Raw genomic sequence first — 13,542 nt, forward strand, 5'->3', positions numbered from 1 at the left:
TTAGTCTTCAGAGAAGAACCGAGAGACAGAGGTAATTTGTAACTATATCAATAAATAAAGTAACACCAGAGCACAAGTTCACACAACTGGCTTGTAATTACCCACACCAGCTCTCTGCTAACACACTCCTTGACCCGTTCCAGCCAGCCCTCAGGCCAGAATTGCCAGGGTACAGGCCAAGGAAGTGCACTTCTCAAGGCGAGGCCTCAAGACCAAAGAACAATTGCCCCTCTCCTATTTACCTGTAGAGATGGAGTGGAAAGACCATGAATCAGAACTAATAAAGGACACAAATATCTTAAGAAATGAGCTGGAACTGCCAGTACAAAAGACAAAGTTTTGATCTATGACATAGAATCACAGAATCATCAAGGCTGGAAAAGACCTCTGAGATCATCAAGTCCCAATTTGACTGAACATGCCCACCAAACTATATCATGAAACACCACATCTACTCATTTTTTTAACATTTCCTGTAATGATGACTCCACGACTTCCTTGAGAACCTGTTCCAAAGCTTAACCACTCTCTCAGTGAAGACATTTTTCCTAATATCCAACCTGAACCTCCTCTGGCACAACTCATGGCCATTTCCCCTTGTCCTATTGCTAGTTGACTGGGAGATGAGGCCAACCTACCCCCCCACCCCCCAATCTCCTGTCAGGTAGTTGTAGTAGATATAGTGAAGTGGGAGGAAAATTGGTTATGAGAATATCTTTCCCCTATTTACTGGGTTTAAAAAATGAGCTTGCATATGCAGCAATTGCTGTTGCTCCCAAAGAGTGATGTGGTGGACCTGAGAATTAAAGCTCAAACATTGGCTCAGCTCCAAAGCCCACACACCCTGCCACAACTACCCAACCTTCTCAAAGCACCATTGTGCAGATTTCCCATGATGCAATCCTACACAAAAGGTGGAATTAGGTGAACAACATCAGTTACCACTGGTTGAAACCGTGCACATAATTTTCAGCTCTTCTCCTAAAGAGATTATCATCCTAACACTAGCACCACATTGGCAATGCAGTATTAAAGGAAGAGACTAAATCAGGCTAGAATGTATCTATCTCTTTGCATTTGCACAGATTTTATGTCAATGGTTCTCTGTTTACTTCAATTGACAACTACAGATTTTCTTGAATGAATGCAGGAAGTCAGGCTTTGTAATTCCCAGCTGCCCACACTGGTTCTCTGTCCATTAGTAGATATTATGTCAGAGAAGTTTCTAGTAGGAACATGTGGATGCAGCTAGTGCAAAAGGGATTATATGACAGGAGACTAAATTTTATGAACACCAAATCCTACTTGAGAGTTTTTTGAGTTACAGGTACACATTAATGCTCCATTTGTGTATTATTGTGGGGAGGTCCCAAGACTGTGAAAGCATGCAGAAACTGTAGGGAGCACAAATAGCAGTATTATATGGCCTGACCCCAAATACACACACCAGTGCCATTCTTGGAGGTTCAGAGACATATGACAACCAATCTCCTAATATCATACTGACCTCTAAAGGTACATCAAATGGCTCAACTTCCACTTCAGTTGAGTTCATCTTGTCTGAAGGAGAAGCTGACTTTCGATCCTCTCCTGCTTTGTCAGTTTTGTCTTTTCCTTTGAGTGCTTTGAAGTCTTTATCTTTAGATGACGATTTGATATCCTTGATAATGCTTGAAAACTTTGACTCACGGGGTCCTCCTGAAAGTATCTCCACAGCAATCTCAAGGAAGAGACGTCCCCTGAAGGAGACCCCTTCTCCAAAACCTTCATTAAGCTCCTGGTGGTCATCAATGAGGCTGTGGTTCCTGGGTGAGCCATAGAGATTGATCCAGGCAGGCCCAAAGGTAGGCAAAAACCCTGGAGATAAAGTACATTTTGTGGCTTTTCTGTTGGGTATTAGTGTCTGCCCCAAGAAATTTTGTCTTGCCCCAAGAAATTTTGCCTCTAATGCCCCAAAAGCCAAACCTGGACCCATTTCTGGGCAGTGGGGAATCACTTCACACAGAGCACTGCTTTGCAGGGCAATCCTTAGACACCAAGGAATCTCTGCCAATACCCGACCAACTCTGCTGGGTTGGAGTTCTTTCTCAGAAGATGATGATACTACACCTGCTGGGCAGGAGGTCTATTGCATCTCTTGAAAAAGAGCTTGCTGTTGCAGACTAAAGACTGGGATATGACAGAAAAGGATGGAGGCTTTCTCCTTTAAGTCAAACTGTTTCAACTCTATGTCACTCAATTTATATAAATTTTTCTTTTATTTTCTGATTAAGGACTGAGATATACATTTAAATTGGCAGGTTTAAGGAGTTACTGTGCCTTCACTGAGCTAACTGACCATGTTCCACATATAGGTCACACAACATAAACAAGGCTATACAAGTAAACTCAAACATCGGTGAAAAGTCTCCAGATAGTGAGCCTCTCCTCAAACAGAGCTCACACTAGTCCATGGTGCCTCCCTGGGCTGTGATAGAACCCAGCTGAGCCTCACCTAAACACTTTGCTTCCAGTGGGAAGATCCAAAACACAAGCCTGCTCTGCCATTGATTTTTAGTGATTTTCAGTTAGTGGCTTCATTGCTTAATAGAAATTCACATGAACTATAAACTTATATCTGTCATCCCCAATGGATTAGAGTAGACTATTGCCACAGTCACACAGATGGCAACAAATTATTCAGCAGCCCTTTAACAAGAACAACAATGTGAGACCCTCCATGTGCTGAGCACAATATAATATAATGTAAAATTAAGCAACAGAAGTGTCTCAGAACCAACACTTGAACTCTAGGCATCCCTAAATCAGGATTACTCAGTGCCAAGATCCCATGCGAGTAGATTTTACCTTAAGGGTATATCCTGGAGCAAACATTTCCCCCTTTACCTTTGTCACCATCTTGTTCATTTGATATTTTCTTCAAATCAATGAAGTGGGTGGCTAAGGCCACGTCATTCATGCTGCCTTCATCCCAGACCTGGATTTTGACTCTTCGACAGAGTGGAGGGAACATTTCTTTGAAGATAATCTGTTCATGCCACACTGGATCTGCACAGTTCTTTTGCACTGTTGTCCGGCCCTGAAAGGAAAGTCAGCAAATTTAATTCCAGAGGGGTTGAACTCTGGAGAATGGAAATGAGTACAGCAGAAATTGCACTTAGCATCATCTCTCTGGCATTTTTAAAGCACAAATATTCTATCTTGAAAGTACTTTTGCTTTCTATTAGGTTCTTCATTTTGCACTCCATATCTAATAAAAGACCACATTATAGCTAAAGAATTCTCACGTGCAAGCAGCAGAGCCTGGAATAAAATCTAATACTTCAGGACACTTATTCCCAAAATGTATCTGTAAAGCCAGACTTTGGCATTTCTGCTACAAACTGCACATCTTCAAATGTCTTTTGAAATACCTGGGCAGTGGTGTTGCAGCACAGTTTTTCTCATAAAAGACTAAATTCATTACAGATGCCAGGCTGTGTGTACCGATGGGATTACCTTAAATGAGGCAATTTATCTAGCATAAAACATTATTATTGTGTTTCATGTTCTGGACATATGCCTGTGTGCAAGAGGGGTAGGTCCTCCAAACCTAAGGAGATGGCAGGACTGTATCGCAGTCTGTACAATCACTGGTTGTGGCAGGACTTAGACTTTCACATTAAGTGGAGAGAACTCAGTCAGAAAACCCACCAACCCTCTCTATAAAACCCTAATTTGCACACCAGTGTGCAAACTCACATCACTGACCCATTCTTGTCTTCTTTAGCCCTCTATTGAACCTGAGGGTGCTGCATGCATTTCCCTGTTTTAACCAACAGTAGTACTTTGCAATTTGGATTCATGACAAAACATGCAATCAGCACCAAGAGCCTCATTCTCATGCCTGAAATGTCTAAAAAGAACTAAATGGAGGTGTCCCTAAGGCTTCCTTGCATACAGAAAGCATTGCTGGCTTAAAATAGTTTCCATTTTGATCCTTTGTTTATTTACACCAATAGTCAGGACAGGCTCCCTGACACAGGGTTTCATGGTGTACCCCAGGGGAACCAGGCCCTGGACCTCCTCTGCATTCCTCTTCCACCAGAGTCAGAAGCCTCTCTAAAGAGCAATCTGTCACACCATGTTTGATGCTGAAGTTGCTCTGGGAGCAAAGAAGCCAGGAAACACTGCCGGTCTGCCAAAATGCTTACTCTACACTGGAAAGGTAAGGATTCCTGAATTTCAGCAGGGTAATTCAGAAATCAATACATAGCCCTAAAACCCTGACTGAATCATATTCACTGATTTCAGCCCTGCTCACTTATTTCACTCAAGGAAGACCAGAACCTAGCACTTACCTGATACCATGCTGAGTAAATCACTGTCTTGTAACTCAGTGTTTTAGTAACAGTGTTACAGAATTCTCTTTCCCCTCCTGCTGCCTGCCTCTAACCTACTGCTGTGAGCCTGATATTAGATCTGCTGGCATGAAGTGTCTCCGTGACTTTATTTCTGCATAATTTAAGAACTGAACATTTTCTGATGACCAAGATACATGTTTTACCTAATTTATGTAACTATAAGTTAAAGGGCATCAGCAAAATCACCTGCCTGTAGCACAGCTAATAGGAAAGAAGGCCTACTGTTGTGATCAAGAGGATCCCAATTACCATTTGACCTGCAAACATGACCACCACATAGGGATCCACAAGGTCCTTACTGTCGCCTATGAATGCTTTGGTGACATTGGCCATGATGCTAGAGTTCATCTTTGGAAGTCCTTCTGCTTTGTAAATTCTCACATAAAATCTGGCCCATGGTCTTTCAGATGGAAAGCCCTTGGGGATCAAGAGATTCCTGAAAGGAAAAAAGAAGATGTTTTCTTAAAATTGAAAACTTGGACAATGAAGTGATATTTTTTACAACAGCACTGTGGTCTTGGGTTAGCATGCACCTGAGAAGACACAAAAAGTTGTATGAATTTGCTTTTTCATCTGAACAAAAAAAAAATCTTTTTACCACAAGAACATTATATGGCATTACTCAGCAAACTTTTCTATGTGATATAGAATCAGGACCAGTGAGATAAGGTTCTCCAGACCTTGTTCAGTAAATTCTTAATATCTTCAAGGACAGAGATTTCCCACTCTCTTTGGGCCCCTGTTTCATTTGACTGTGTGCATGGTAAAAAAACAATCTGTTCTGAAATTTCATTGTTCTTACCTGCCTCCAAAGCCTCTCATCCTTGTACTGAAAAGAGCCATTCATCTGAAAAGAGCCTGTATCTGCCCTCCTCATGTATGATGCCCCTTTGAGTGCTGTCCTTTAGGCTCAAAAAAATAATACCCACCACCTTTCCCCATAGACCATGTGCTCCATCAGCTCGGTGACTTTCCAGAGACTTGGTCCAGAATGTCATTACTGACCAGAAACATTGCTTCAGTAAAATTTAAAGTATGCTGATAGCATATTTACCACTTTGAACTTCTGTATTTCACAAGGAGAATGATAATGTGCTTAAGTTTATCCAAGGATATGGAAATATCTGTACACTTACATCCTCATATTTTTTCTTCTTGCTTCACTGCTTTAATAAATCATTAATTGATTTTAGATCAATGAACGTTCTGTCAGGGGTAACTTGGAACTTAGCCAACAGGACTTGTCAATTCTATCAGCTGCAGAGAAGCGACCCTAATGTGGTCTTCAATTTAGATGAGAGGATTGTAAAAACTCTCTTTGAGCATGTGAGAACAGCCAGGTGTACAATGTTATCCTGCTATTAACACCAAGTTAAGAAGGAAAGGACTGAAATGAGGGCAGAGACTTATTGAGGTACCTAGTAAGGAAGAAAGCAGTAAAAAAAAAAAAAAACAAACCAAACAAATTATTGCAGTACTTTTCAATCTGTTCCTCAGTATCAGCTGTTTTCTGTGCCGCTTGTATTGCATCACCTTTCCCCGTCACACTGAGGTCACACTTCAGGTACCCTTTGGCTCCTGTCCTAATGTCAGCAGGGTCTGTGAGAAGTGCCCACTTGTCACAAAACTGATGACCTGTAAGAAGGACAAGCTTAAACACCCAAATAAAGGATATAAAAACATGCAAGTGTTTTCCTCTTCACTCGCAGAAAAGGTACATCAAACAACGTTTGTGTGGTCAGGAGGATTATGCTGAAATGTACTTGTTTACCAGACACTTCTAGAGGGTCCAAAATATTTTGTGATCAAAAAGGCAAGCAAAGGATTGATCCAGAGCTTGTCAGAAACAAGCTCATTTTAATCACTATTTACTGAGATCAATGACTAAAGATCAGATTTCAGCAGCTGAACTAAGGCTGAGTCCTTATGAGGAAAGGCCACCTCTTTGATGAGAACCGTCTGAAGATCTCAACACTCTGGCAGCAAAATCCTTGCTGGGTGCTGTGGCCACTGTAACGTTGGCAGACAGCTGAGAAAGGGAAGGAGAGTGGACAGCCATCAGAAGAAGAAGAATGAGCCAGAAGCACGTTCAGCTCCATCTTTCAAGGGGGAAAATGTACAAGGCAATTCACCAACAGCCCTTGCTGTAACCCTGTTTCAACAACCCCATCAAAAAAGGTCCTAAGAGCTCATGTTAAATCATTGGACATCACCTTGGGTGGGCATAGGAGTGGGAAGGAGAGACCACAGAGTACCAGGGATATGAGCTCAAGATCAAACCTCAGACACCACCCTCCTGTTAAAGTGTGAGCAGTAGATACAGGACAGAATTCAAGACTAACACAGCCTGAGCATGGACATAGACTGCTCATTTCAGATAAGCCATTCCTCTGTGGCTCTTACAGGAACCCTGCAGACAGGGTGGCCCAAATGACTCTACACTCTTGCTATAACTGTGTCACATCTACAGCAAGTGGCCTAAATATGTTCTTTCCTAAAGACAAAGAAAAGACTGTGCCCTTGAGTAATTATGGAAGAGATAAAGGTACATGTTTTGTGGGTGGTTGTAAAAACACCAAAAGAGAGGTAGATGATCTTTTCTTAGGTTCCAATGTCAGAAAGCACTGAACAGCTCTGAAGATGACAAGTCAAGTGGACCCATGGTGATCTCTTTGTCATCTTCTCTCTCCTCTTATGGTCTGCTTCTCCTCTTGTCTTGTGGTCTCCTCACCATTCCTTCCACTCTCCATCCTGGTGTCCCTCCCTCTACTCCTTCTACCCCAACACAGGTGAAAGAGCTTTGGATGCTCTGTAACAAATGAGTGAAGTTGGGTTTTGTGGAATATTCAGCTGCCCACTCTGACCACTTAAAGAAATGCCATCCTTGAAAAGTGCTACCCACCAATGGGCAGATTGCCAAGGTGTTTTCAGTGTTGAACTTCTTTCCAACAGTTAGGCTGGTATGCTGCTATCCAAATAGGAAAACAACTCTCCCAAAAGCTTTAAGCTGGTATAAACCACAACCATCTGAGTGGAAAAGCAGCACATCTCTGTCTCCTCCCCTTCCCTGCCTCAAATCTCTCTTAGCAGACAAAAAGAGCACTCACCTGGCTGAATGTACACCGTCCCCAGGTCCACTTTAAAGGAGCCTATCAGCACACTCCCAATCAGTTTATTGTGCATAACCTGTTAGAAAAAGCTGATTAAAGAATGTCATTACCTCTCTTCCCAGTCAGCCTAAGAAAGAGAATCCTAAGATCACATTTGGTTCAGAAGCAAACATCCAGCCCCACCCAAAACTGGAGGCACATAGCCACAGCAGATACAGCAAGTATTTGAAATATGTTTTTGACCCAACATTGTGCCAGTTTAGAAAACAATATCATTGCATCTGGGTGGAATCACACAGGTTCATCCCAGGTCCCTGGGATATAGAGAGCAGGAATTAGATCGATGCTCCTTCAGAGCAGGTGCAGTTATATTACTTATCCTGGCAGTTTTAACTAAATCATAATGAATATAAACACATGGGACATAACTGGTTTCACACTAGGCTGCAGAAATCCTATCACTTTCAGTGCAATAGCTGAATTGCCATAAAAACTGAGTACGCTCGGAGGAGAAAGAATGTGTTTCTTGGCAACATTTTAATGTACATATAAACCAAGAGACTCAATTCTAATCTAGTCCCCCACAATATTAATGAAAGCAGAGAAGTGATATAGATGTGTATTAGAAGGCAAGCAGGCCCCAGCAAGTCTGTCTCTGTATTCTTCCTGCCAAGTGATAAATTTAATTTAATTGAATTCAAATTTAATTAATAATTTTCAATTGCCATGATTTCCAGACCTATGTATTTCTGTGTCTCATTTTCAAAGTCTTGCATACGGTTCATTTTACAGACAAGGCAGAGGCTTCTTCTAAGGGAAGATTTGCTGTAGAACTGTATTTCTCAAAAAATGTGTCTCACCTGGTTTCAGAATAGCTTAAAAGGTTGAAACCAATTCCTTGGTTGTGGAAAAGCCTCTGAAAGAGGCTAAATTTTTTGGAACACCTTGCCCAAATTGCAAAGAGAAACTAAGCTCTTTCAAGTCTACAGAAGTTAAATCTAAATATTGGAAGTAAACAATCAAGCCTCCAAAGCATTTCAGGAGTCTGGAATACATCATGTTCTCTCTTTGGATCTACACACTGTAGATAAGGATATTTCTGGATAGGAAGACTATCCAATTTTGCACTGGACTGATCATATGACTTTATTTTCAACATTTTTCAAGAGCAGGAGACATATATTTCTAAGTAAAGATAACTGACACCTTCATGAAGATTCACCAGAAAATTCAGGAAGTTTCTAATTGCAATATAATGTTTTTCCCCATTAAGGGCCTATTGCCACTGTGCCACTGTGACTTAAGGAGCACACTCAGCTGTCCTTGGTAATTCCTCACTTCAACACAGAAGCAGTTTCTAGAGCTGAAAAATCAAGAGTGGACCAAGGAGCAGTTTTATTTTATTATTAATCTGAAAAATTAAACAACCTTCATGTGGAAGAGAAGTTAGTGTGAAGTTAGTGCTTCATGCACAATTACTGCTTTTCCTCAATCCCTGGTGCTGTCAGGTCCCATCATAGTGCCCTCCTTCCTATGAGGTTGGACTGGATCACACACAGGGTTGGGAAGAAGCTTTGAAATCTGTTTGGCTTCTTCCTGAAGCCAGGCAATATTATAGCTTTGGAGGAAGTACATGGGAATGCCCAAATCAACAGATCCAACTAGGATAGATTAAAGGGGGAAGAAGGCTGTAGCCTTTCTGTAGGTAAAAAAACCCACAAGCTTCTTCAAGACTCAAAAACTAGATGAGGGTATGTGGCGAGTCCAAAGTGGTGCTGCCTCATTGCTCTTTGTTCATTTGCTCTCCATGACAGCCTGTCCAGAGAGCGTTAAATGTTAAATGTGTAAAACTCACTTCTCTGTCACTGAGGTTTGCTTTGTGAAATGTAAATGCCTTTGTTCCACTGAAATGATGCAGGTTTCCACTCCCTGCAGTGCATGTTGCTTTTAATGCTGAGGAAAAAACTAACTGCTTCCATCAAACACTCTACATCTTTCCTCATCCTCTTTTTTCCAAGTGTATTTTCTTCTAATACAATAAAGCAAGTGAAGATGAAATTTATAGCAAACACCTCCTGTCTTCTCTGCAGGGTAGCATCACATCCACACCATATCTAATTAAAGATTTGTGTCTTTTCACACTTTACTGTAGATGACTGGAGGATTTTCTTCGGATTTTCTGAATGAGCACAAACATGCATAGTGTTACACTGAGGAATATTTCAGTAAGGGAGATACAGGTTTAGCACACAAGGGTTACCTTAGTTTTACTATGGTATTACTACAAGTTTGCTGAAATGTACAGGAAGATAATAATGAAGAAAAAAATCTAGTAATTAGCAGGTGCTGAGAAATTGAGTGTCTCATTCTTCTCTCAAATGCAGTGTTTGAATACAGCTAGACTAACTGCTAAGCTGATGGAGAAGGGTACTAACCTATTTTGTTTTCCTTGAGCTTCCATATGCAGATAAGTTCATAATGGAGGCTGCCAATCTTTGTTTCTTCTTAAGTAAGATTCATGCTAAACAAGTGCTGTGAAACTTTCCATCCCTCAGGGTTTTCTTCACTCCCAGCACACATATTTCCTCTCTTTGTTTCTATTCCCCTGATAGATTGCATTCTCCAAAACTATGTTGCAAGGTAATGAATCTCTGTTTTCACTAGCATACATGAGCACTGCCCAAGGTTAGTTCATTGCTGTTGCTAAGCTTTTTCCTAAAGTAATTTTTATCTAGAAGACCTTTAATTTCTTAGTGTTGCACCTTCGTCAGCTATAAATAAAGTAAGCTTGCTGAGCCTGATGAAACTGTGCAGATATACAGCAGGTAATGGTAACATGTTTTCCCACACCCCCATTGCAGTCAGAAGAAAGCTGGCACTTTCCCCTCCACCACTGGATATATGGAATCTTTATCAAAAGAATGTGAGATTGGAAAGATTGGCCATATCTCAGAGAAAAATAACTACAACCCCAACAGCATCAGCAGCACACAGGAGCTGGTGCCTTGGCAGCGTGCTGATACAGGAACCATGTCTGACACACCTATGGGGCCACAGGATGTGATATGTCACAGCAGTGAGGTGATGTCTACTCCCATGCCATTGTCAGCCTGTAGTAAATTCTGTCCTCACAGATGAGATCAGATCTGCAGATACCTTATGTAGTTATGAACTTCATATGTTTGAGCTGTGAGTGTGATACAGTGGATGTTAATGGAACGTCAGGATTTCAACTGTCAGTTTACTCCCAGCATTGAAAACCTAGTTGTCCAGTTGTCCATGTGTAAATGAACACATTTTATTCTGTAGCTGGGAAAAGTCACTCTATTAGCAGCTCAGAAAAAGAAGTTGACAGTGATGTGCCCTATAGCTCCTGAGCACTGCTTGTTTCTGCCAAGCTCAACCAGCACAGATCTTTTCCTGGTGTACATTATTGAAAAGGACAAAGCACTTCAGAGAAAAAGACTTTTCCTGGAGCAACAATACACTGTTTATTTGCCAGTGAAATCTCTGACAAAATGGATGGACTTTTAGCCAAAAAAAGAGTTCATGAAGGGCACCGCTGTTGAATTTTCCAAATAATACAAATACAGCACTGTCCAGAGTCTCATGAGATCTCTAACTCCTTAGCAGCTTTGCTACATGTGGTGATGAGTTTTGGACAAGATAACTAACATGGCTCCATAGACTTGACTTTTCAATCTGCACATCATTATCTAATGCTCCAAGTCCAAGAGCGTGTGTGTCTTCTATCAGGACTGTTCTGAGATGTCACAGAAACATAGAATCATTTACTTTGGAAAAGATCTTTAAGATGGAGCCCAATCATTAACCCAGCATTGCCAAGTCCACCACTAAACCATGCTACATCTCCACATGCCTTTTAAATCCCTCTGGAGATGGTGATTCCACCACCTCTCTGGGCAGTCTATTCCAATGCCTGTCTACCCTTTCAGTGAAGATATTTTTCCTAACATCCAGTCTAAATTTCTCCTGGTCCAGCTTGGGGCCATTTCCTCTTGTCCTGTCACTTGTTATTTGGGAGAAGAGACCAAGCCACACCTCTCTCTAGCCTTGTTTCAGGTATTTGTGCAGAGCAATAAGTTCTCCCTGCAGTTTTGCTGCGACTTTACTTGCAGTGAGCAGTGGAAGGAGCACTGAACTCTTGTAGAGCACTCCCATGCTAATAGCAACCAACCAATGACACTCCCAGACAGCCCAAGAGCCCCTGCTGAGGAAAAGTGTCTGCATTAGTTCAGTTTCATTTAGTTAGAAACAGTTGTATCTGAGGAACTGATGTAAACAATAAGTTTCAACTCAGTCACTTGAATCAAGTAGAAGGTTGAAAATCAGATGGATGAAGATAGTGAGGAGAAGAGAGAGCTAAGCTGAATTTTCTCATTCTACCTTGCACTTTGCCACACCAGCAATGAGTGTCCCTGAAAATGCAGACTAAATCTTCCTTTTGGGTATGTTCCTTCAAATCTCTGCCAGCAGACTCCTCTTCCTTATCCTCTCCTCTGTCCTCTTTCCTATACTTCATGGTGACTTTCTAGCACTCTTGGTACCTAAAATTATTTATTTTTAACTACATTAAGAATCATTTAGAGTTGAAGTGACACAAAAACAATGATCTTTACTTACTGTGTTAAGCTTTCCTAGGTACTTACAGAGATGTTGATTATTTTGTCAAACAGCAGCATCTGCGGTCCAACAAAATCGAACACGAAGTACTGTGGGAAGAGGGGACAGCAGATGAGAACCTTCCCTAGGCAGGTAGCCAGCACTGTCAGCTGCATGGCTCAGCATTTTGTGTTACTGCACAGAGCCCTGGTGAGATGCTGGGGGTTCAGGGGGGCAGTGGTGGACAAAGCAAAATTCTTTTCTTGCCCCTGACATGTTTCTGCCATGGCCCAGACTTGTTTTCTACTCTATTCCTTGCATGGCTGCACAAGACTTGCTTCACAAATGCCCATGGGCCTCAGTCTGCATCAGAGGGTATTGTCAAAAGAGACAGGAAGCACAAGGAAACCCAAAGGACTTGTTGGTTTTTGGGGATTGTTTTGGTGTCATTTGTCACCAATTGGAACAAAATATGTCAAGGAAAGGCTGAAACCATGAAATAGTAGAAAAGGCACTGGAGGTATGGGGGGGGTGGAGTACAGACAAAGCTCCTAAATGGATGATTGAAAAAACTGCAGCAGCAGTGACAGTAAAGCAGAATGTGCAGGAGAGGGTGGGGAACAGGTTGGACAGACCTTGAGAAGAGAAAGACCAAACAGATCTAAAACCCGAGGGAGCTATTGCTGGTGCTTTGTCTCCTGGAGAGACCTCCCTGCTCAGATATGGAAGTGCTGCAAACTTAATTAATCCCCTTATGAGCTACCAAATGGCACAGTCCACCCAGAACCACTGAAGAAATTGTCTTCTTTAGGAGAAAGCACCTACTTCATTGTAGAAAGGGGCATTTGTGCCTTCCTTTACTGTTGTTTGCTTCTTCTCATCACCTATCTCGATGATCACCACAGGGTCAATGTTCTCACCCACCAGCTGCCTGGCCTCGATGATGGTGATGGCAATCTGTGGGGCACAAGGACACCATGGATACTCCTGAGCTCAGGTCCAGCCTACCTGGGGAATTCACAGTCACATAAGGGCTGTCACCCCCTGCTCACCTGGTAGTTCTGGGATTTCATCTCCTCCTCATGAATTCTGGTCACCAGCTTTGCCCTGTTTAAATGACAGAAGAAATCATTAGACATCTTTAGGCAAGAGCTGGTACTTGGACACACATTGGAAAGACTTCTTAACAGTAAACAAGTATTATTTATGGCAGACAGCTTTGTTGTGAATTGTTAGGCGTGATTTCAACAGCAGAGACCATCTCTGTCTTTCTCATATACTTTTTGATAGGGAGATGTTTTGCATCCACACAAACCAGTGCAGCTACCTATCATGGCAATGATTTCACTTGTTGATCCCCCCAAGCTTGACTCCATTCCTCTCCTGTATGAAAAGCACAGCTAGAC

General features: G+C 41.9%; 1 protein-coding gene across 6 annotated transcripts in view; it reads right to left on the reverse strand.

Annotated features, from left to right (window-relative positions):
* The window catches only part of FER1L6 (fer-1 like family member 6), a 77,206-nt gene that overhangs the window by 42,439 nt on the left and 21,225 nt on the right, over positions 1-13,542 (reverse strand). For 3 of the 6 annotated variants that reach the window (XM_068181653.1, XM_068181660.1, XM_068181645.1), the window contains exons 4-11: positions 13,189-13,243; positions 12,962-13,093; positions 12,184-12,246; positions 7,511-7,589; positions 5,882-6,038; positions 4,653-4,839; positions 2,887-3,079; positions 1,508-1,857 (exon numbers count right to left, since the gene is read on the reverse strand). In XM_068181653.1, coding sequence (XP_068037754.1) covers positions 1,508-1,857; positions 2,887-3,079; positions 4,653-4,839; positions 5,882-6,038; positions 7,511-7,589; positions 12,184-12,246; positions 12,962-13,093; positions 13,189-13,243 — 1,216 coding nt within the window. Of the gene's footprint in view, positions 1-1,507; positions 1,858-2,886; positions 3,080-4,652; positions 4,840-5,881; positions 6,039-7,510; positions 7,590-12,183; positions 12,247-12,961; positions 13,094-13,188; positions 13,244-13,394; positions 13,523-13,542 lie in introns of those variants that run through there. The other 3 variants (XM_068181671.1, XM_068181661.1, XM_068181676.1) reach the window with 3 other exon arrangements.

This window comes from Anomalospiza imberbis, chromosome 1 (genome assembly GCF_031753505.1).
Source record: "Anomalospiza imberbis isolate Cuckoo-Finch-1a 21T00152 chromosome 1, ASM3175350v1, whole genome shotgun sequence".
Classification (NCBI taxonomy): Eukaryota; Metazoa; Chordata; class Aves; order Passeriformes; family Viduidae; genus Anomalospiza; species Anomalospiza imberbis.